This window comes from Zootermopsis nevadensis, unplaced genomic scaffold (genome assembly GCF_977971745.1).
Source record: "Zootermopsis nevadensis isolate Lab colony 2312 unplaced genomic scaffold, Znev_1.0 Znev_ptg000018l, whole genome shotgun sequence".
In the NCBI taxonomy this organism is placed as follows: domain Eukaryota; kingdom Metazoa; phylum Arthropoda; class Insecta; order Blattodea; family Termopsidae; genus Zootermopsis; species Zootermopsis nevadensis.
Genome location: NW_028259150.1, coordinates 2,633,899 through 2,659,013, shown reverse-complemented (window position 1 = coordinate 2,659,013; position 25,115 = coordinate 2,633,899). Strand labels below are relative to the sequence as shown.

General features: G+C 35.9%; 1 protein-coding gene across 9 annotated transcripts in view; it reads right to left on the bottom strand.

The window, feature by feature from the left end:
* The window catches only part of Rab26 (RAS oncogene family member Rab26), a 71,852-nt gene that overhangs the window by 24,326 nt on the left and 22,411 nt on the right, over positions 1-25,115 (bottom strand). For 5 of the 9 annotated variants that reach the window (XM_022059925.2, XM_087351093.1, XM_087351092.1 and 2 more), the window contains one exon: positions 18,872-18,982. In XM_022059925.2, coding sequence (XP_021915617.1) covers positions 18,872-18,982 — 111 coding nt within the window. Of the gene's footprint in view, positions 1-8,487; positions 8,791-18,871; positions 18,983-25,115 lie in introns of those variants that run through there. The other 4 variants (XM_087351095.1, XM_087351097.1, XM_087351094.1 and 1 more) reach the window with 2 other exon arrangements.

Genomic DNA, 25,115 nt, shown 5'->3' with positions numbered 1-25,115 from the left:
ACAAATAAGCTGATTAATAAACTTGAATAAGTTCTCAGAACATCCAATTTAATTATTATACAAATTCTTATACAAAATATTCTAAGAAACTTTTAAACTTCTTTTAATTCTCTTAACATAAAAGACTCGCCATTATTACCGGATTTTTTACTTTGTTCATCCTCTAGTATTCTGAATTGGGCACTGCGTTCCGAACGCTGAATATGTTTCCGTCCTCTGATGAAAATGTTGGAGTAACCTAATCATATGGGTCCGTTAGAAAGCACTAACCTCAATCCCCAGAAATTAAAAGAGATTAGTCTCAGCTACTAAACAGCGTCGTTAAATAAACTATAAATAGATATAAATATTTTAACAAGTCTATAAATTCAGTAACACTAATTATAATGTGGCATCGTCGAAATGCTTTAGAATTGAGACAGATTCATTGTTTTCACCAAGTGTACATTATTTAGGTATACCAAAAGACATTATTATTAACAAACCTCACAATTAACCCAGAAAAAATATCCGAAATTGTTATCCGAATTGAAGTAACAGTCTCTCGACTTCTCTTTTTCAATTGTAGGCACTAGAGACGAAAAAGTGCGTTATGACAATGAACATCACGTAACATCAGATTTTGTCAGCGATCAGACAGGAGGAGCTCAAATTAAAAACAGAACGAAAAAGCCTGGCAAAGGCTACAGTTGTAAGATATGTATCATTAATCTGTTTTAAGTGCCGGAAATGCATTTCTTCTTAAGTCAGAAACGTTTCTTTGCAGCGAATCCTATCATTTTTATGGTAATCTTAATTTTACGGCAGTAAATACATATAAAATGAAAGAAATATAAAATTCCTACGTCTTTTAAAAAAATCTTTCTCACTCACAATTTAATGGTGCCTTTGAATTAAATATAAATGAAGTTTCAAAGTGTCATTAGTGCGGAATGCTGAATAAAAGCCACTAGTCTAAAAATAACAAAACACAAGAGAGTAACCAACAATGACCTGATTAAATTATTTGTCGTGCGTCGCTTAAATTGTCGTAATTTTATCTATACTTCCCACAATTCAAACCGATTAAACACTTTTTGCATCAGTGACAATAATTCTATTACATTTATTCAATAAAACATGCCCCTCCCCAATAAAATACAAATCATCAACAAAGAGTGCTTGAATGCTTCTATTTTATGTCATCCTAAACTCCCCTACATTAATTAATTATATGCTATGATACTGTAAAATCCGAAATTCCATGACAGATAAAACAACATTATTTAACTGAACCCTGTTCCAAGCCACACTACAACTCACAACGTCGGTATTAGATATGTCTACTGTTAATGACCACGACGTTTAAGAATTTGTCTCTATTCCCTTCTTCATGGCATTATAGGACCATGGATCTCAGTGGTCTATTTGTCCGCCCAGAATTCAGTACTCAAACACCTTCTGGTCCGACCTCAACTACTTCCACTACTATATTAAATAAAAATAACCTAATAGTATACGAAAACATGCGAGGATAATGCAAATTAATCAACAAACGGCGAGAACAGAGTCAATTTCCAAAAGGTCCCATACATTAAATAGACAATATCAGTGTCAAAATTAATTCTGGTACAATGAATTGAAAAATGTACAAATCTTCAGAGAATCAAATCTTACTGCAATATGATTTGGATTATTCCCAGTGTCTATCTCGGCCGACCCAATAGCCTCTTTCCACAAGATATTTCCAAGAAAAACTTTACATGCATCCATTGTTTCCATTTCCATATTACATATCCGGCATACTGCACTAAGTTTGAAAGAGTACGAAAACACGCACATAATCGCCCATAATTTTCTTAAATAAGTACTTAAATTTATGTTATATTCCTGTATTTTCTTGAAAGTTATTATTATATACTTCTAAACTGCATCTTTTTCTCGGAATAAACACTTAGAAATATGGGTAAAAATGTAAAGACAATCTTATGAGTTTTACTTAGTCTTTTGAAACGTAAACAGGAGATAACCGAATTTAAAAAAAAAACTAAAGCTATCAATACACTGAATACGGATGTTTTCTGGATTGTAGTGCCTTGTAGTGTGGTAAACGTTTACCAAAGTTTCAGAGGGCGATAACTTCTATCAGAAAACACGGCGCAACAAGCCAGAAGACAGCCATCTTCATATTCGCCGTCGTAAGAACCTGAAATATCAGTGTCACTATTTCCTTCTTAATTTTATCATAAACTCAGTTATAGTAATATTAATTTAAAGTTACTAAAATCCTGGTATCAACGATCTTTGCTCTTATTTATTTTGGCCGACTCTGACTCTGGGGCTAATCTTTCTTCCGTACTTAACCAATGCTATCAGGTTCCAAATTTGTTCCGTTACAGAGGACGAGCCTCAGACCTTCTCCATATAAAAACAGGTAGCGGTAAGAGTCCAGAAAACCTGCCCAATGAAGCTGTTCCGCACCACATCCGGACTCCGTAATTACACATGAAACTTTACTAATTATTCAACGGATATTACCTCTTCATCTCTTGTTTGATCAAATATGTCCATGTCCATTACAGGAGTAATAAATATACCATTGTAATTACCGTGTTATATTGTTGATACATATTACGTAAATGGCATACTGATAGGCCTCAAAACAAAGACGGGGGGGGGGGGGCAGGAGAACTCCCCTCCATTATGTAGCTTCGTCCATAACATGTCAGTAGTCAGTGTGAGTATGAGAGGAGTAGGGTAATCTTTATTAATGCAACGTCAATGGTATTGAGTTAAATGTGAACACTTTCAGAGCCGCGTAATATTATTTGCCTCATCCCTCTGACCACATCATCAGGTATGCCCTGGTATTACACCAGCAAAATTTCTATTGAGCGTTTAAATATTTTGTTTTGTTTTGTTTTATATCCTTCGAACTTTAATTTCGGCATCCTTCTTCAAATATAGTGGCATCCAAAGGGGTTTAAATGAAGTGGGAGACAACCCAGGGCCTCGCATTATACACATTCCAATGTCTGAGGTGTCTGATACCCAAAGGTTATCTCGACTCCCGTCTACGGGTGACATATTATATTAAAATACTTTTATTTATATTATTTCCATTATAAGCAGCTACTGTCAGTGCCATATCAAGCGGTCTACTGGCTGAATTAAGAAATCAGCATTAAGAGATGTAGGATTTGAGGTTCCCACGGCGGTAAATCTGAAGATGGCTGTCTTCTGGGTTGTAGTCTGGCTTACGTTTACCGACGTTTCAGAGGTCCTTATTGCCACCAGAGACTTATCGCCCTGATGATGGAGGCAGTAAGGACTTCTGAAACTTCGGTAAACTTCTGCCAGAATACACGGTGCAACAACCCAGAAGACAGGCAGTATTACGAAAGTTTCGACCATAATCTCGAAAATAAAATAAACTAACCCGTCAATATCACGAATAACAGTCAACTCAAGAGTGAAGGAGAGCCAGCTTCAGCAAGCGAACAATGTCCGGCATATCATTTAACGGATGCATGCAGTATTTCCATGTGCGTTATTTCTAAATCATTGCCTCTGCTAGCTTTTAAGTGTTCCCGATAACAAACGGGTGCAAATGATTATTCATGTTTCTGCCATCAATGTGAAGTTGTTTTTATTTTAAAGTCCTGAATTAATTGAAATATGTTCCAAAAGCAATTTTAACTGTTTTGTGTTTCGGGCGACTGCCGTGGGAATTACCACAAATTACGTTTTACTTCGGTACCGTACGACCTATTTTAACTATTCCCAAAAGGAGATTCTATATTTTTATAATGACTATCGTTTTAGTATAGAATGTAAACATTCATATTTAATTTCGCTTGATAGGTATAGCTCATCGGACTAAGAATCGGTCCACAGCAAAAAATCTGTCTCCATGTACAACATACAAAAGACGTAAGTACACAACCCATGCCCAAGTGTATTCGAACACGCTATTATATCTCAAGAACGTGGATAACCTTACACCGAGAATGTCGAGTTATTCATTTTCATTTTCTTCGCTTTTGCACACTCTCGGAAGCTAATGAATGACAAATATAATTCTCACATGCACACTTCTAATCCCACTAGGACCAAGGTCTTTATTTAGGTCTACTGGTAAAGGCCTTGCAAAGGGCTGATCCCCTACCTAAGAAGGTCTACGAAGTGTTCAGCAGGCTCAGTGTCAAATTTATTTCAGAGTGTAGAAACAAAAACAAAAATCTTAGTTATCGCGGCTACTTTGGAAGACGCGGGAACCTGGAGAATCCCCGCGTGGAAAATCCCCCAGCCAGAACTCGAAACCATGCGCAGAATCCCCAGGAGGACGTCAAGACACCCGTCCAAGCAGAAGTCATTGATACTAGACAACTCTGACATATTAAGAGATTTGATTTCACGGTATCTATTTCTTTGACGTTCTTATGTTTGCAACAATTTAAGAATTATTGATTGTATCAAGCCCACAGTACTTTAACAAAGGGGGTTTAGCGAGCAGTTTACAGTACCGTGTTTCAAGGATCAGTTATTGTATTGCTATTGATTGATTGTAAGTGGGCGGGTAATTTACAAAGATCCCAATGACAGTGTATAAATTGTCTTTTCTTTATTTGTTACTACAAGGGTGAAACTTCTTAAAGATCAATAATTCAATTTAATTCTATATTTTAATATACTGATTCAACAGCTACAGCGGCCAATTACAGAGCCAGAACCGACTGCGTAATCTTTCTGATTAAATTTCTATACACTTTCAAAGTTGTAAAATCCTTTTAGAATCACCCTGTATAACAAACACTTAACAACAAACAAAGTATAATGGACAATATTACTGACGCAAAAGTGTTAACTTTAAAATATGCTTATGTACAACCAAATGTTAAGTATGTCGACATCTTAACACACAGTATTTGCAGCTGATTCCCATCTAGCAGAGAGACAAATGTTACATGATAAACCAACACTAAATGAAGGGAGTCTCTAAAATTCGAAGGACTACGAATGCAAAAGTTTCGAGAAAGGAAGGGGATAATTAATATCCACCGTAAACCTTTATAACAAAAATAATTCTGTCAAAACATTTAGTGTCGACCTTGGAATAATTCAATGGTAAAACTAAGAAGATAATATAAAATGAAGGTCACTTAACACCTGCAAAGAGACAAAAGCTTAACGAAACGGTTCATTTGAAGAGCAGCGGCATAGGTTTAACATTTCAACCCCTCAGAATATAAATACACATACACAAAGACCAGAAAAGATCATAGCACGTCATTTGTTTAGACCAGGGGTCGGCAAACATTTTTTCTAAAGGGCCAAATAGTAAATATTTTAGGCTCCGCGGGCGAAGAGGCAAACTCGAGGATATTTATATATGTAAGCCTACTTATGTAACAAGAAAAAACCAAGTTTTAAAGAATTTATTGAACATAATGTAACGTAATAATAATAAGTACACTACAATTGTTTGAAATACAGCTCTACTAATGACAAGAATGGAATTGCCTGTTTATGAGTTAACATTTCACCAAAATGAAGTTTAAATTCAGTACTCCCTATCATCAAAATTGATTGTAAATGTTCATCCGTTAATGCTGACCTGAATTGGGATTTTACAAATTTCAACTTTGAAAATGTTTTTTCACATAAGCAGGTGCTGCCAAATAGAGATATAAATTCCCGAGCATATGATCTTAATTGACCGTATTCATTGCTTGGAAGACATTTATAGAATTCTGTTAGATTCTTCTCTTGAAATTTGCTTTTTAGCATGTGATCACACTGCATATTACTCACTTCCAATTAAAGGTTAAGTGGAAGCTTCTCAGTTGTACAGTCAAATGGATTTTGAAATATGGAAATGTCTTCTGCACTTGCATCAAGATCCGAAAAACGCTGCTGGAACTGTAGTTTGAGTTCAGAAAATATTTCCGCTGCAAATTTGTGCGGGAATGGAGATTTCACTTCTTTTAATTTTGACAGCATGGGAAATGCACAAAGCGGTTTGAAATTTCAAAGAATTTAAATATTGTAAAATCCGTTCTTTGCTCGCGGGCCGTACAAAAAGAGGCGGCGGACCGAATTTCGCTCGCGGGCCGTAGTTTACAGACCCCTGGTTTAGACAGCTGGTGGATCTTCGCATTACGACATCCGTCTAGCTGCTCAGGAGCACATCAGCAAACGTCTGACGAAATAACAGTTGATTTTCAAATAGTTCATGTATAATTTACATATTTTTAAATTTGTTCGTGGCTTATTTAAAGACACTGCATCATGTTCCCATATGTTCTATACAATAATGCGTATGAGATTTTTGAACGGTAGTGAACTGTGGGGAGGGATGTGGAAGGAAGCCGTCACCCCGGCATTCACTTCAGCGGACTGAATTAACACCGAACTTTCTTCCTATGCATTGACCGTGATTAGAACTAGATATCTCTCAACTTTTTTGTCTCTGTGACAAAACTGCTAGATTAGGTTTAGTTAATAGGCCTAATTTCACAAATGTGTCACATATAAGATCATAATCCTACATGTTACAGTATCTGGAGTGCTCAATATAATATCTCCACTAAAATATTATGTAATCAAATAACAGAGGTAAAAGGTTTGTTTTACGATTTGACAAAAATTCACAATGTGTATAAAATGTTTACCAGTATAAATATGAAATATGTACAGGTAAGTTGCCACTTGTGAGAGAATGTCTTTTTCACTCAAACATAAAGATACTTTTCTTTCCTTTTATCCATTTAATGCACTGGAGATAATAATGGATATACAGATTTTTTTTACAACCTGGTCATCTATTGAATTTAATCACGGTAGAACTGTTACAGAAATTACATTAACATCATCGTTAAGTACACATTTTGACTGCTGTGGAATCGTTTTTCGGGTTCAAAATTATTTCTGTATTAAAAGCAGGTTTACGCAAAGCAATATCAGTATTTAATACTACGTATTACGTTTTAATTTGAATAACAATTTTTTTTAAAATTTTGCTTGTTCTTTATTTTTCATGATCTTGTGCATAGTATGCTTGGCCTTTGGTAGGCTGACGTACACAATGTGTACATTTGTGTAATGTTTATAGGCGTTTCGTTTATTGAACCAATGCAGCGACAGTGATTCATACAGGACCAGAAGCGTAAGTGTTAAAGTGTTTCAGGTAAAACGACATCCTTTCCGTGACATTAATACGGTTATCACTAGATATATGACGTTTAGATTTCTTTTTGAAAATATACGCCATACGGTGGACTATAACAGGGCCTGCAGTGGCCGCGCGGTCTCAGGCGTCAGCCTTGTGCCGCTTGGTCGCTGGGACCGTGGGTTCGAATCCCACTCAAGCCATGGATGTTTGTCCGCGTCTTTCTGTGTTGTGCTGTCCTGTGTACAGGTAGAGGCCTTGTGACGGGCCGATCCCTCGTCCAAGGAGTCCTACCGAATGTCTATAGATAAAGCTAACGAAAAGTTGGGACCCGCAGTGCTCAGGCACTTGAAGAACGGGTCGTTACCAGTATCCCCAGTATCTATTAAATTCACAAATCCAAATAAAACAATTCTATTATATCTTTACGGTATACATAGCGTGGGCTTAGAAGGGAAATCCGTTAATTCCAAAGACCATGTTCCTAAGATAATTAACTCATATGAAAAATATAGAACTTGAAAAAAATGAGGATTTAACAGTGACTATTACACGGGTGAGTTGGTGGATATTGTCTGTGTCTCTTACACGAAATTTTGAACTTGATTGTCAGTATAATTCTTTTTTTCGCGAGGATTTCTTGCAAGCCGATAACTTACAGTGTATCACTGAAAATTTTTAATCTGTAAATAAAAATTTAAAACACGTGTCAACGTTTTGACTTTGGCATTCATTTAAATGGACCAGTTTACTTTAAGCCTTTAAAGCCGATTGGTAACTGTAAGTACCATCAGCTTTAACACTAAATCCGCACTTAGTATTTAGGGGTTGTATGATTTTTATTGTAAACTGAGATTTCTTCCCTGAACAGCATTAAACAGTTGGTCTCTGTAATGGAGGCGTATTTTCTTTGTTTCACGGGCTGAATTCTTAAATATTACTTTGACAAACTTACGCTTTAAAAGGTTAAAATCCTAATTCTTCATATAATTCGCATAAGAAAGAGATGGCTATGGATAGAATAGCAGTTGGCAATGAAAAATACAAATTTTGAACTCTTCAGTCACACAATAACTTAGTGAAACAAATAAACATTGATGTGACGATAAGAGAAATACCTACATATCTTGGTTTGGAAACCGAATGTGAACTGATTATAAATTAAAACAAATATAATTGAAATGCAATTTTAGTTATATTATCTGAAGTCCGAGTATAGAAACGTACAAGTTAATTTCAGTATTATAAATATAAATTTGTTAAAACAGCTTCTAACGAAAATGTTATAAACTGTAAGAATAATATACAAATGAATTTTTAAATGCATATACCAATACCTGAAATGCGTCGGAACTGAAGAGTTGAAGAAACGTGGCAGAATGTCTATTGCTTTAATATTTACACACTATCTTCACATTATAAGAGCTGCAAAACAGAAGCTACTCACTGTGTTAAGTCAACGTGTGTATGCGCTGGACGCCCTGGTCTCTTCCTACAGTCAGGGACACTGATAACAATTAGTCGAAGGCAGGAAAATACCGATAACACTGGAGTAGTCACGAGATATCCTTTATTATACAGTGTATGTGGACAGGATGGATTCGTGACGTGCTTCCGATACTAGCGCCAAACGGGTAATGTTAGGAAGAACTGCCCGACTCAGTGTCGAGCCCGCTTAAAACAACCGTAGCGCACACGGGATGCTACAAACATCTAGTTACCATGGCAACAGGGAGCTCCACACTCGTCCACGTTGGCGACGAAGCGAAAGTTTCCCTTTCATGCTTATCTTCCAGCCTAACTCACCACATTCGTTTAAAAAGTAAAGCAGAACACCGCAACAGGTGAGGGTGGACGCATGATTCCCATCGAAAGTACGCCGATCGAATTATCCGACGCTGATATATGCAAAAATTAGTCCAAAAGAATTTCTGACAGCATTTTCTGTCTAAGAATCCTACTATTCATGAAACGCCAAGTGCGGGCAAATATTTGCATACAAATGTTGTTGTCTTCCAACGTCAAGGCTGTATGAACATTTCCGAAAGAATACTACAGTCGCGGACTCGAATAGCAGTCACGGTATGGATGTTTGCGTCTGTTACCATTGTCTAACATTCAACACATTCAATATTTTAACTTCAGTACTTCCATAGGTGGGGGTGAATGGTCCGTTTCTTGCGCTGAACGACTTTGCCCCTGACGAAAGAATCATAGACCATTGTAAGGTTGGATAAGGCAAAAGGAACTGTTGATGTCGGACGGTCCAGCTTGTCGCTTGATACTTCACTGACCGAGATATTTCCATTCATTTAGCTGCCACAATTCTCCAATCAGTTATTAATTATGATATAAGTTTTTCCTCACAGCGGTGAATACTAAGATGGCTGTCATCTGATCATCAGGAAGCAGATACTAAGTGTTGCAAATGTCAACTAACGGAACAGTTTGCAATAGTTACATCATGTGATTTGTACCTGCTTTACTTGAATCCTACAGTAATGTACCAGTTCATATTTTTTGTACATGTCCGAAAAGGATTACGTTATTAATACACATCATGAGTTCTAATATAATCGCTAAATACTACAAAGAATCAAATATGAAATCTGTTGCCACATGCCTCGGTCTCCCCTATGTTATAGGTGTGGCGCTGTTCGAGTAAATACGGTAGAAATGAACAACCCCGATAAGGCGTTTGTTTCAGATGATATCCCGAGTCCCTGCCAATCTTTTAGTTGTTCTGTCCATCTGTCATTCACTGTCAACAGGCTTAGGGATCACAGTTCCTCATAGAAGGTAGCAGTCAAATAAATTCGTAGCAAACATTGGTTTGGTTGTATGTTAAATATTAAAAACAGAGAGCATGTCTATCAATTATGTGTCCGCCTGTTCATGACTATGGAACGGCTGCTCCATTTTCGAAATTTAATTAATTTTTTATTGTTTCATACCATGATTGTATGTTAAATAAAACAGTACAAATAAACCTTCAACATCTATAGCATGTTTAATATATAGTTTTATTTTGACTGACTTGGTTGGGCATTAAAGTCAATTCTTCACCGTAAACAACACTTACAACTATATTCAATTCTAAACATATTTAGTGGGCCTAAATAGTGTTGACTTTTTAATAAATAATGAAGTCTTGATATTTAGGATAACACCTGACGCTGAAAGGTGTTTATAGTCTATATAATACACTACCGACGTTTCGCAGTTCGGTGATATGTAACAAAAGCAATGTAACCAGAATAAAAAAAAATCCCGTTGGAGTATAGTGCGATATTGTACCGAGGTTTAATGGCCATGACCTGATTTCTAGAACCTTGCAGGGACAACTTCCCCTCATTTGTGTATGACAAGAACCACATAGGTAACTTCTTTATTGTATCATGTTTCTAGCGGTGTTGTGTAAATTACACAGTCGTAGCGTCGAACAGATGGTGATAACGGAAATAAGTCAAGGTACTGAAGTTTGAAGGTTTATTACCATGGCGCGATATATTGTGTAATTTCTTGTTTAATTTTATCCATCGTGTAAGAAAATATCCACAAATTTGAAGCAGTAAACCTACATTTGTCGGAGGAATTGACAAAATGTCGCCCAGTATAACCAGTATCAGGAATATGATGCAAAACTGATGGTCTAACCACTATAGAGAATTTTTTGATGTTCCAGAAGCATAGTATTGCAGGCATCTAACCCGTTCTTCGCTCAGGCGTACACGGGTACTATTGGCATGAAGAAGAATTGGGCAGGAAGATGAAATAAGAACAATAACACGGATTCTTCTAGCGATGATTAAAAGTCAATCCAGTAATGACTACAATAAAACAATTCTGACTGGGACTGCGAAAATAACACACAATAATAATAATATGCTTTCGTATATATGACTTATGTTGCGACAAATGTAATTAATCTGTACCACATCTTTACATGGCCTACACCAAATATACGAATTATATTGAAAAATATGCAATTTAGATTAAAGTAATGCAAATTAAAATAAATATTAACAAAACAGAACCAATAAATTGTCAACACAATTTATTTGTAAGAAATTAACATACAAAATAATTTTGAATCTGTAAAAACATAGTATCTGTAAAAGATAAGACTAGGCCTAACTAATGTACAAAGGACGACAGAAAAAGTAATAAATGGTCTTGTAACAAGTTGTCATGAATTAAAGAAATTCAGAGAAAAACACGTATATATTCGACAGGTGACTGAGTCGGCCTCAGATTCATTCCGCTTGAGCGCACTACCCGCTGAGAGAAGTTGCTCAATTCACCCGACGTAAAAATGTGAATGTGCCTATTGTCTATAGGTCTGCCAATCCATCGAGGCGATAATGCACTGACGGCGCTACGGCTATGGGTAATTTTATGAAGCACTTCCACTAATACAGCAGCGTCAAATAACAACTTCGCTCAACATAGACTGTCATTTACTAGAGGGCTTAATAGGCAAAATGCCTCACGGTGTGCACTTTATACTGCAAACTCTTTTTTTCCCCATCTTGGCATCATAATCTTCGAGTATGTGTGCATGTAAATAATTTCCCTTAATTAATTTTAACGAAATTTCGTCTGTTTTGAAAAGTACATCAAGAAACTGACGGTAAAACAACCCCTGTGTGTCCTATTTCTCTAACAGAAATACTTCCAAACTGGCGATCGCGCAAACTTCTGAGGTGAAAGATACATTGGCAGTATTAATACAAGACCCTAAGCAATATTCAGCTTCTGTCATGGTATATTGTTTGGGGCATGTATAACAGCATTTACGCAACTGGAATTTTATATTCAGCTTTACTGGTTTGGAATACAGGTAATAAATTTGCTTTTATTTCGATTAAATATTTCTTATTCGTAATAATAAAAAGTATTGTTATTTTATAAAACTTAGAGATTCTGCAGCAAATTTAACTTAGTGGGGATCTGTACGACTTAGGGTTCTCGCAGCGGTGAGTATGAAAATGTCCTCTGGAATGTTACACCCTGTGGTCGTAGAAACTGACCGACGTTTCAGAGATACTTACTGCCTTCATTATCGCACTGATGATGGAGGTGATAAGCACCTTTAAATATCGGTCTACTTCTGCGAGACTTGATGACGCAACGTCCCAGAAGAGGCTTGTTAGTGCGATTCTGATCTAGCGTAAATTATGCACAGAAATGGAGAAAAAAATATTAACCTAGCCTGTAGTTATTTATGCTTCCTTTTAGTCTCACTATATATTGAATTATATGGTGGCGTCATGACTTGTATTAAAGCTCCTTACTTACACATGCGGACGACATAGAACATATATTTTATCTCTTTTCCTACACGGAAAATATCTGTTCAAAACGCATTGTACATCATATAAAAGCTTATCTTTTAGGGAAAAAACTACTTCCAGCAGTTTGCTTCTTACATTCAATATTCCGATAGAAACCATATTAGTTCAAAGTACCGCTGCGATAGAAGATGTAATTTATATTTGACCTACACGTGCTGTAGAACACACCAAACAACGAATGTAATGCAATATTTTAACTCAGTACATGAACTGCTGTGCCCTCACCACACGTCAAAGGGCTCTTACTTAAACCACAAAGAGCTGGTATACATTCATCTGTTTCTTGCTAGCCGTATAAAGAGTAACAATATTCCAAGCTCTACGCAGGATGACGGCAACATAATACGGCTTTGCAAAGATTACAGAGGTAATCGACTCTAAATAAAAGAGATTACAAACGTAATAAAAGCTTTAACCTTAATTTCTTTCTCCCTTCAATGAAAATGTACGGGATTGTTATTCTGAAGTCACCTTTCAGTCACGCGACGACTGCATTTAGTTTCACAAAATACTTACTTGATGGCTGTCTTCTGGGTTATAGCACAGTGTAGTCTGACAGAAGTTTACCAACGTTTCAGACGTCCCTGCTGTTTCCACCATCAAGGCACTCATCGCCCTGATGACGGAGGCAGCAAGGAGCTCTGTAATGTCGGTAAACTTCTACCAGACTTCGTACTCACCTCAGATTCTACTAAGACTTGGTCAGTGCAGCAACTTTCTAAATTGAACGTCGACTGTTGATATGACAATCAGATTATCTCAGAACCTTAACTTTCAACCACTCTGTGTATATATCTACGTAGGTACCAAATTCATCTTACGTAAGCCAGATGTCGTAATACAGTTATTTAAATTCCGGCATTCAATTTTTTAAATAATAATAATAATTATAAGTAGGAATAGCTTATGTAACACTTTATTCTTTAACTTTGCCTGTCCCTTGCGTATTGTGCTGAAAGTGAAAGTAATAAGACGTCTGTTGTATTGTCGTCCATCTGTACGTTCGTATGTATGTAAACCAATTCGCGGATTTAAATTTTATTTTGGCTCAAAATGACTTAGAGTTACTTAGAAAAACTCATACAGCGCATGTTCGTAGCTGTATTCCGACTACACCAAAACCACATCCATATTTACTGAAGAGCATAAGTTCGCCTTAAAACTCTTGCTTATTGGCTTCTAGTTACTTCTCAAAGAAATTCATCATCATTCACGGTTGACACGCAGACATACAGTTAGTTATAAAATGTAGGTCAAAGGACATTCTCGAAGTCACATGAAGTGTTAGTTGGCTTCAGTGGTGGTAAACTTCTGAAATGGTCTGAGCTAGAGTGCTTCACTTGTGGGATTGAGATCATAAGTCACTGAAACAACTTTACCCACTGAAATCCAAACAGCATGAAAAGAAACAATTTCACAGGCCTACACAGCTTCCTTAAAGTCCGGCTTACGAACTTTAAAACAATGGCATGTACTATTGTTAACTAATGTACCAATCAAAACACTTTGGTAATCACAATAGAACTAACATCAAAGGCCTCAGAAGGTCACAACGCAAACTTGAACTTAGAAAAACAATGACAGAAAGGCAAATAGTTGGATTAGAAAAGATTTAATTTTAATATGAATTTAAATTCAGATATATACAATTTCTGCTACGTTCAGTTAGGTCTGCCACATCGCTCTACACACAGAAAGGGCTCCGGAAAAAATTTAGCGCCGTTAAGAAATAATGTATCATGACACATCAACTGCACTCAGTGAGATGCAAATTCTCTATAAAGTGAGTGTTTATAATGTAGGAAACTGATTATGTGGTAGAAGGGTTATGTATGAAAGAATAGGAAGACAAAAAAATACCAGAAAGTTAAAAAACTTATATTTTGTCAGTTACGGAAAAAAACATTTTTTTTTCTTTTAAATTAAGGTATATTATGATTCTACGTTCTTGTGGTGTACTGAATTATGCTGTTGTAACAAATTATAAGTAAATGTAAACTGACTATAGCAGTAAAAACTTAATGAAACTGGAAAAAAAACGAACAGTAGTCTTCGTTTTACAACCATAATTTTGTGTTATTCAATTTTTCGTGATAAAATAACCGGTATATACTACAAGAAAATAAATGTAGTCACTGTCTGATGAAATTTAGAGTAGGGCTGTCAAACTTCCTACTACTATGGGACAGCATTACGCCAAGTTCTTTCCCAGTTTCCTGATACAAATGTCTGCCCTGCAATGATTACATATACGAAACACAAACACATGAACAAAAATTTACCCGTGGATTGAAAACATTTGTCTACATGAAACAGAAATCGGAATTCATATTTCGAATGAATAGCAGTGCGCATGGATGCAGCTGTGATGAATGCATCCTCATAAATATTGCTGCTTATGGGGGCGTGTCTACAGCTTATTCCATTGCTTCAGTCTTCCGTGATCAGCGCTTAAAGTCAGCGTGGTTTTGTTACGTTTCCAGAATAAGAATGAATGCCCGAGACAATGGAACAAAGCACGCGTCTTAAGTTTTGATACGCTCGAAAACACTGCCATCGACATTTTCAAATCGATTAAATAGCTTGGAGATGCACCAATGAGCTGATTAGGACTCAAGCATTGATGTTCCCACAGCGGCGATGTCGATGTTCACCTGCCGGGTTGCAGTAGACTAGTGTAGACTAGTAGGTAAATACCAACGTTTCAGAGAAATATGGTTCCTCCGAACGCAGTGCTTCGGGACTGAAGCTTCAGTCCTGAAGATGGATGACTGTGTTTCTCCAAAACACTGGTATCAACCTACAAGCCCTCATGGTGTTACAACCCAGAATGTCAGCATCAACAGGCGAATTTCTGGGGTAGTTTCGTCGTTTTAAAATAAAATAAAATAAAAGAGTTCTGGACGCCCTTCAACAAGTAGGACCCTTGAAACTGTATATCAAACACAAGATATACTGCGAGTTGACACAAGATTTCTTGTGGCTAACGTAAGACTTCTAAACGAGGATTTAGGTTCAGCGGTGTCTCAAGTTAATTCAGATCAAGACTGCTGGCACAGAAGTAGAAATAAAACGTTGTGACTTCTGGGAACAACCAGGAATAAACGAAATATTGAAAGACGGCCTTATTACGCGTTCAGAATAAATATATTTAAGGATATTAGAATATGGAATGATAGTGTTTGCAAATAAACGTAACAAACATTGAACTTTCTTCTGGTCAAAGGCAAAATTTATGTCAATTATTTTGTACCGCGGCAGTCCAAACACAAGTCCAAGATATCCTTAGAATATGCCCAGCTTTGTTAATATTTCATACGCATTCCGAAACATAATAATGTACGAATAACAATATACAATCCCATTCATAGAATAAATTATAGACTTAATATTTTAAACAAATAATACTTCGAAATACTAAGCCAGGTATTTTTCTTAACTTAAATAACATATTCTATAACTCAAAATTATTCTCTTATGATACACATTACTTACCTCATACGAGAAGAAAAATGCCAACATCGGAGAGAGTATTTTATGTATTACACTTAAATCTACTGTAAAATGATGTAAATTACATCGCAATGCGCAATCTTGGTTTATGATGCCGTATTTCTTAAAGATGTTGTCCTGCAGTCGGCAAAGAGATAAATACACGAAATACTTGTACACAAAAGAAATAGTACTTCACTCGAAGTAACATGTCGATTCAACCTGACAGTAACACAAATAAGTTACAGGGACTTCAGTCTATTAGTGCGGGCCCCTGGGTGATGGTTTCATAATTACGTACAAACGTTTATTTACAATACAGCCTCCAATTTCCGAGTCATATCAAATGAAATGCGTTTATATTTATAAATAAGTATAGACTTATTAGTTTTTTAGGTATCTTTCCGACGGTAAAAACTCTCCAGACAAATAATATCACAGTGTTTTCAAAATACTTCGATAATTATTTGTTCTCTCGCTTTGTTGGGAATGCAAAAACCTATAATTTAAGCCTTGTTTATGACGTCAAGAACTCAATACTGCCAATTTTATATTGCTGTTAATAACACACGACTCGGATTCAATGAAAATTGTATACAGACCTAATTACTTACTTCCCACTTACCGGTAACCACGTATTATACACATACATACACACACAATGTTACTTCAACTTTTAAAGACATAAAAATGTTTGAAACTGTTCCAATATTCTAATGAGCATGCAAATCATCTCAGCCTCTCAAACTTCCTCTGCTAAGCACGTGTTCTTCGACATCGTCTTCTTAGTACCGTTCTATTATTGAAACTACAGTTATTTAATGAATACATACAATATGCAGTTCTTTCATTTAAAAGAAGAATAACAACTAATGCACAATATGCTACCTACTTTAAATAATTTTCTATGTGAGGTATTATTCCAGCGATCTAAACTACCTCCGCTAGATTCAGATTCTAGATCAGGCGAGCGGAGACCCAAGCTTCAAACGTACTTTGCCACAGCGGCTGGATTTATTTAAATAAGGGCAGTAAATTTAACAGAACCTTTTGGGGAAAAAGTACACAGCAAACAATGTAAAATTTATCTCACTTGTAGGCTGATTTTCGAAAGTCAGACTATCTTTACAGATAGTTACTCGCAATGTTAAACACATTTTCTAAATATTTAGAATAATATCCATGCTTAAGTAAACAGTTAATTAATTATGCCTCAACTGGATATGTTCCTTTCTCGGATATTATGTAAGCTCGTTAAAAGTCAACAAGACCACTCACATGATACAGGTAAATTTATTTTCTGTAAGTAATGGTTCACAATGGTATTGAAACTATTTTGTAATTAATATAATTACCGAAAACAATTAATAATCAAGGTACAAGTTCAGCGGTTTAATTGTTTTGCAAGGGAGACGACACCTGAGTAAATAAGCCAAACCACTTGGTCTGGTGTGGCATAGCGGTTGTGGATTCTCTCCTGTACCCAGTCTCATGAAGACCTGTCTTACGGAGACGATAATATCGAGCAGCTTGGTGACTGACATCATCCTGAATACGTAGGAGATGTAAAAATTTTCAACTCGGAGGCAACAACTAAGTCCGACTAAAGCCTCCGTTCAACCTCCACCTTAACAGTTAGACAGAAATAATTTTCATGTGATTCGTAGCGTGTACAGTCAATGGAATTTTGATTTGCAGCTACGTAAACAAACTAAATAAGCCAAACAAGAAATTTTCTTGACTGAAAATAAATATAGACATAACAATGTTGTTCTAGGTGTAAAGCCTTTTGAGTCACGTGCAGATGTGAACGTTTCGAAGACACACACTGTCTCCATCTTCACGACTGAGAACGGCATATTCTTCCGAAACGTCGACAGTCTACACGGTGTGGCAACACAGAATAACAACGTCATCATCCTCACCGCAGTGATAACCTCAAATTTTACAAATACACGTAAAATATCTTTGTTGTATAAAAAAGAGATTACAAGTGTAATTTTTACAATACCATACAATGTTCTGTACGTAAACTTATGTATAACTGCATGTATTAATCTTCAATAATTTCCTATATTGTGGATCTCACTGCGGCCCCATTAAAATACGCGTTACCTACTCTAGTACTGAATGTGGGCTTAGAATACTTTATGTTTTGCTGTTCGCCTTTCAGTAACCTACATTATAAATAACTTAATATCAATATGTTCTACTGCGTTACAACATACGATTCGTTGCGTTTTCATTTATAAGTAAGTGTTCCGCAATTAATTTTAACACGAGCTATCTAAATCCAATCCACACTGTCAGACGAACTTTCCTGGTGTCTATTTCTGCACTATACTTTTAAAAATACTTTTTGCATACCCTTAAGGCCCATTTGTTTATTTCCATTACTTTGGGAATCATCTAAAGGGATGGTCAATTATCACGAACTACTCGAAACAGAGATTCATAGAGAGTGAAATAAAATATAATTTTCGTCGTAATCTGAAAATTCAGACTCAACAGCACTTCGAAGGAGACCTAGGCCCTATTTCAATTTCAGATCAACACGTTCTTCCTTCAACCATCCTACAACTCCTGTTTTGGTCGGATAAACTTAACAGCAAATTCTAACACCAAGCTTACAAGAAAGAGTGAGCCTGATTTTAAAATACTTGACATCTCCCTTAAAACTTCGTTTAAAGCTTCCTTTACATACTTGTGTTTGGTCAACACCAACTAATTCTAGGTACTTTGTGAAACAGAGTTCTTCAGGATTGGCCTAACCATATGGAACAGTTTCTTTGATTTTGTTCATGCAAAAATTAAGTCGTACTTACCTGAGAGTGTACCAAGATCAATTTTAAAGAACATTGTTGTCACTTACTGTAAAACCGATACCCACGGTGGCTGAAAAGGTTCCTGTCTGAAACTTCCCTGTGTCAAACTGTACCAATAAAGACGTTTTCCCTACTCCGCTGTCCCCCAACAAGATCGTCTGCAACATAAGATTATTCCACACGTTCATAAGATTATTTTAAAACTGTAAGCACGTAAAATCACTTCGTCGTGATTAGGTCATATAATGCGATTTTTCCATTAATCGAGATTAAGAGATTGGATGTTTGGTTGCTCATTGCATTGCTTCAACTGTGTCGTTTAATCGTCTGATTTATTAGTATATGTGCCATGTTCGTGTGTAATCGGTGGCAATATATAACTTACTTCCTAAAGTTTACACGACGTTGTTTAGGTCAACAATTTCTATTGTCCCTTAATTTAGTAACACTTTTCAGTGGCATATTTTAATAGAAGGCGTATGTTTGGCAAATCGTACAGAATTGAAAATGGCCTTAATATATTACAAGATCCATCGCGATACATTTAAGCCCCGATTTATATGGCGATTAAGCTCTCGCAGAAACCAACGTAAAACGAAGGTTAGTCGAAGCCGTTTCTCAATAGAGAAACTGTTACTAATGGGGGTTACGTTCCTAAGTGATTGATTTTTAATGTTAATTAACTTAGTAATAACATAGAAATGTTATTGCACACCTGATAATAGGATTAAATAATGATTATAGATTGAGAATTAGGCAGGAGTTTCGTCGGATACTTGGTAAACAGTTAAGTTGTCTATTTTTGACAGACTTCAAATAAAACTATTGATGTTTAAGTGCCCATTAAGCCTTTGTAGCTGAAATTCGTCTAAATATACTTAAGAATTCAGTCTCTACCACGACGTAAACCCCATACTTCACTATTACAAAGATCAACTTTTAATTCTGTTTAAGGAAATAACAGTTTGCACTGAGAATCATACAACACTCACATCACAAAACGCACAGTTAATTGTTTTTCATAGCCGATTAAACTTATAGTTCAGCTTTGAATGGTTAAAGAGTCGAATACAAACATACGCAATCAAAAGAGAGATGTTAAAAATAAACTTCGAATAGGATATGATCTTTTGAATAACAATAGAATAACAATAATAGGATGAGTCCTACTTGTAGAGGTGATCTGGATTTCGGTAAGGTGTTCTGTTTCAAAAAATGGCAGGGAATACGTTTTAAAACGATACGTACGAAAAATTAAAAAACAGTGGTACAAGTTATAAATTTCAATGCTCATGAATAGGCCAATTACGAAATTCTTCGAACGTCACCGAGTTCTATGAAATGCCGTACAATTTCAGACCTCCCTACAGATTTTTCGTACAGATACACCAGAACCGTACACTTCATTTGAGTTACAGTTTTTAACTTGAACCCATTAATGATTTAAGATTACACCCTTTGACAAACGAAGTTCATCTACATAATAATTATAAGTAACAGGCTACAAGGCTAAGTTCTCGCCTCCAAGAAATAATTTCCGCTGCAAAGATCAATCTGTTAATGATGGTTAGAAATATAATCACATTCTATTCTTAGAATGAAACTACACCCTATCGGCAAGATGACGAAGTAAGAAAGAACAGCAAAGCAGGTGGTACAAATAGTTACCAGTACGTTATATAAGTTTATAATTTAGCTGTACAGTATTCAACAAATTAATTGTGCACTTATTCTTTTTTATTTTTAAAATCAATATAAAATGTTGCCAATCGTAAAGCAAGAAATGCGTGCATTAAAACATTGATTAATTTAATTAAATTTCAAATCAGGAAGTAGTATTCGTCAATTAAAATATTGCTTCTAAATTCGATAAAATGAAGATATGTAGACCCTATACATATATTCTTCAACAATTTAATGTGCCTTGAACTCAAAGAGTTTAAGGAGGAAGCCCTACATACTGTTAGAATAATACAGACCCTTGGATTAATAGTATTCATTTTTGGACTGCCTGTGTTAGAAGAACTCGTCATATAGCTACATAACACAACATTATTAGACAAAGGATTTCGCTGTGAATCATTATTACTTCCATAATGAATAACCGGAAATCTTGCACATGTAAATTAACAGCGTAACAATTTATAGACAGTTTCTTGCCTGTATCAAATAACAATGACCACTAACCATGTAATCTCTTAATATTTTGAGTGAATGGAAAATACTAGATCAATTAGTTTCGCGATACTAAAATTCAAAATGGAATCTGCTAATAATACTGAGGTGAATACAGATAATGATCCCATTATTTGGCATGGCTAATTAACTGGTTGGAGATCTATTTAGCAAAGCGGGATCGATGTTTAATAGCGTCGAGCATCAAAGAAAGTGCTTATCATGTCACTTGTGTATTAAAATAGTAATAGTGTTTTATTTATTCCAGATATATAACATCACGTAGTGGAAACAATGGAATTGAACGGTGCCAAACGCGGCTGACAAAAGTCAATGCACAAGAAACGAAAACAGTTTCTTTGAAAGATGATTACATTCTTCTCAGCCGTGAAGTTGAATCCTAACTGGGATCTCCATACTTTGTACTACAGTGGAAATAAACTAGTTTACTTAAAACTCTATTTATAGATAGACCTATATGTACATAAATTATTTATATATTTAGACCCCTTATGTCATAAATAGACAATATTTAATCTATAAACAATAACGATATTTCGCATAAAAAGTGAACATAATTTTAGTTAAATCTTCAACTTGTATTACATTAGTTCCTAAAGATGAAAAAAGTCTCATCTAGTCTCTCATCAAAATTTACAATTTAATTACTGCAGTGCATTTACCGACTCCAAAATTCTGGGATGATGTTCACAGAACTTCTGTGCCCTACAGTTTCGTAGCTCAAGAACACCGAAAGGCCCCAGTATGATATATCTCGACGGCGGAGAGAAAAATTTATGCGTGGACTCGATCTAGCTTCCTACACAGTCCGACCTCCATAGAGTAACAGGGCAGTAATCAATTTTCCACATGGTTTGGGAGAATACATCATAACATACACAGTCTCATAAATATTAAGTGACGCTTGTAACCATCAATTCGTTGTTGAAACCACACAGTTATTAAAACAATCTAATTATACTAGTCAGATCGCATTTAAATCAACGAAAATTAGAATTCCATGTAGTGTTCAGGACCCCCCCCCCCCCCCAACTCGATAGCCCCCACAGTCAGTTCTGCCATCAAGTTAATAACAATTTTGAGACGCGGTCTGTAGAAGGAACGTAATTTCAACACTGCTGATTACGAGTGTGCGTTGACAACTCACATACCGCAGGAAAATCATTAGATCACAGGAGCTTGATATTCTGAACAAAGTTAATCTACACGTGTTTCAATAGTTATTTGGCCTGTGAGCATTTCCAGCTTCAACCGCAAGTCTGTTCCTCGCTGCCAGCAATTCACTTTCAATGATCGAAATAGTGAGTTGCGGTTCGTCGGTTAAACTTTGTACAAACACCGGAGTAATCGCTTTACCAATATTATTCTGCTCGGACACATTTCAAAATGTTGCGGTATCCCTTGGAGCAACCTCTTTCATCCTTGGTTTCTGAATTCATGTAAATTAGATAATTAAAGTATCAGTATCTCGGCAACGTTAAGTTATTGCTGGAGTGTTGCGTCTGCACGAGATGACAAATGAGTTCATCCTCAGGCTACACAGATGGCACATTTAACATCGCACAGCGTTACTAAAACTTCTTTCAAACCGCTTAAATTTTTGGAAGGCAAAGAGTGTCACATAACACGAAAGTCTCTTGCAATATAACACTGTCCTTTATTAATACAGTTATAATGAAATCATGCCATAACCGTGAAACTATTTTCTACAACAGTTTTAATGTCGTTATAACTTACCAGTAACACGCTAAGAAAACTGGAATGCTGGCAAAGACATTAATTTAATTTCTGTTGCTTACGGAATCAAATTCGAGAATGAACAAAAACGCATATAAGGGCCAAACAAATTAATGTTTTGTTCGCAACAGTGCTACGTGAAATATTTTCTGCAATCGATAAATTACCAAACCGCTAAAAGAAATGTTCTGGTTCGGGTTTGTTAAATACCGATGATATATATATTCCGATCACTGGTTTTAAAGCACCGCTTTTACCTTTAGGGTTAAAATGACGGTAATGGTACAGAATGTTCAAAAAATCTTTGCGCAGCATATACGTAGACGTAAGTCTACAACACGCAGAGATTGGTAACATGATTACTTTTTGTCTGGATTGGCAGAATGGATTACTGACAGTTGTTTACTGCTGACATAATGCTAAATACAAAATGATGTTGTGCCTAAAGAAAATAACGTAAATATGTAACTAAGTTTTATATAGTATTAAAAATATATTAAAATTGACCGTCAATCACAATATAAGATAATTAAAAGATTAAAATATCATTTTTCGTTCCGTATCGAGTACTCGATTTACATATGGAACATTTACGACATGTTTCGGCTATCATAGAGCCGTCATCAGGTGTTATGTTATAAACTTTTTAACTGAATTACTGATTTTTAATGCTTTTTAGTTTTCATTTTTCTTATCATTTTCTCGTCCTTCATATTGTATCTTCATCCGTTGTTGTGTCACATGTCATAAGTTTTATAGTTTCCTACTACACAGAAACATTTTCTAACATCTTATCTGTTAGTAATTTGGTTTGATTTAATGTTGGCGGCAGTTACCGCCACTTTTACACAGAACACACCGCGTTGAACAGCAAACCATGTAGTGTGTCGTCTTTTCGTTTTCCTGTGGTTCCACATACACAGTAGCATGGTACAACAAAGTTTTATAAACAGGATTTCAACAGAAAACGTCTATTTTACGGTACCATCACATTGGTCATATGTTAATACTTTGTTTCATGTATTTTAGACTGCAGATGTTATACTTCGCATGCGATGGAAACATGATCATGAATGAAAAGAGTAAGATTATTTAAATAAGACTGGCCTTTCGAATACAAGTAAAAGATCGCCAACGTTAGGCCTTCATCAACAACTTTTCTGTACTGTACTGTGTAATACGTAATTAAAATTTTATTAAAAGTTACTGACACGCTGTAATTATAACAATTCACCTTCAACAGAAGGCCTGCACAGAGGTTTGGTCCACATTAGTGCATAATATCGGGACTGAATAAAATAACATATACTATTTTGTCTGTACGTTTAGTTTCATTAACCGTAGTTTTTGTGATTTTATTTTCCACTTCTTTGATTTGTACAGCCTTCTGGAGTGGCTTCCCTGCTTACGATCTAATTACGAAGAAAGGTTTCCACAAAGGACAAATTGATCAGAGCCGGACAGCCTGCACTACGACATCCCTAAAGGACAGAGTAATGCTCTAGCAAAGCCAGGGTGTTACATTGTTTCAAAACCTTGTCTTCGGAAGCGTCACTTAGAATAATGTGTTTCATTACACAAAGTGAACCACAGTATCTGACGCACTTTTCGTTAAAAAGCGAATTCCTCGCGTTACAGACAAGGCTATTTTGTTACGGAACCATCACAGAGCTTCGTAATACAGGCCTACATAATATTCATTTTCATAGATGTCAAAATATGTAACAAATTTAATACTCATTGGTCTGGAAACGTCTTTATTTTGATTTACAACTTTTACAATTGGTACGTATTGCAAATTTATTGGGTCTTACAGATCGTGCATAAGCTTAACGTAAACGCGTCCACCCTCCACGTAACCGTTAATCGTACACAATTAATCTAGGGAACGTATTTTTCGTTCCAGTTGCTACGGAACAATCAACTATACGAAGAAAAGTGATTCCGACATAATCATCATCGCTGTTAGTTAATATGAACCTGGAAACTGAATTACTCTTAAGTACCACAAGTAATTACTATTATGGATCATAATTCCGCTCGCGAGTCGTGTACCATTACAACGCTTTCGTTCTGTAAAACACGCCTTTAACTTTTTAAGAACACGTCTATGAACTATAAAGAAACCGTAATTTATTTGATAAGAAAATAAGCAAATAAATACAAATATACCAACTCACAACTTATTTTCAAAATATTTACTGGGTTTCTGGCAGTTAGGGAAACTTTTCAGCATATAACTTCTTTGTCTCAACTAAATATCCACGTGCTTCACCATTAACAAGACGCATGTATGCAAATTGATAGTTTGTGTCGTTAATTTTGCAGTATGTTATCTGGGCAACTCTCCTTCACTTT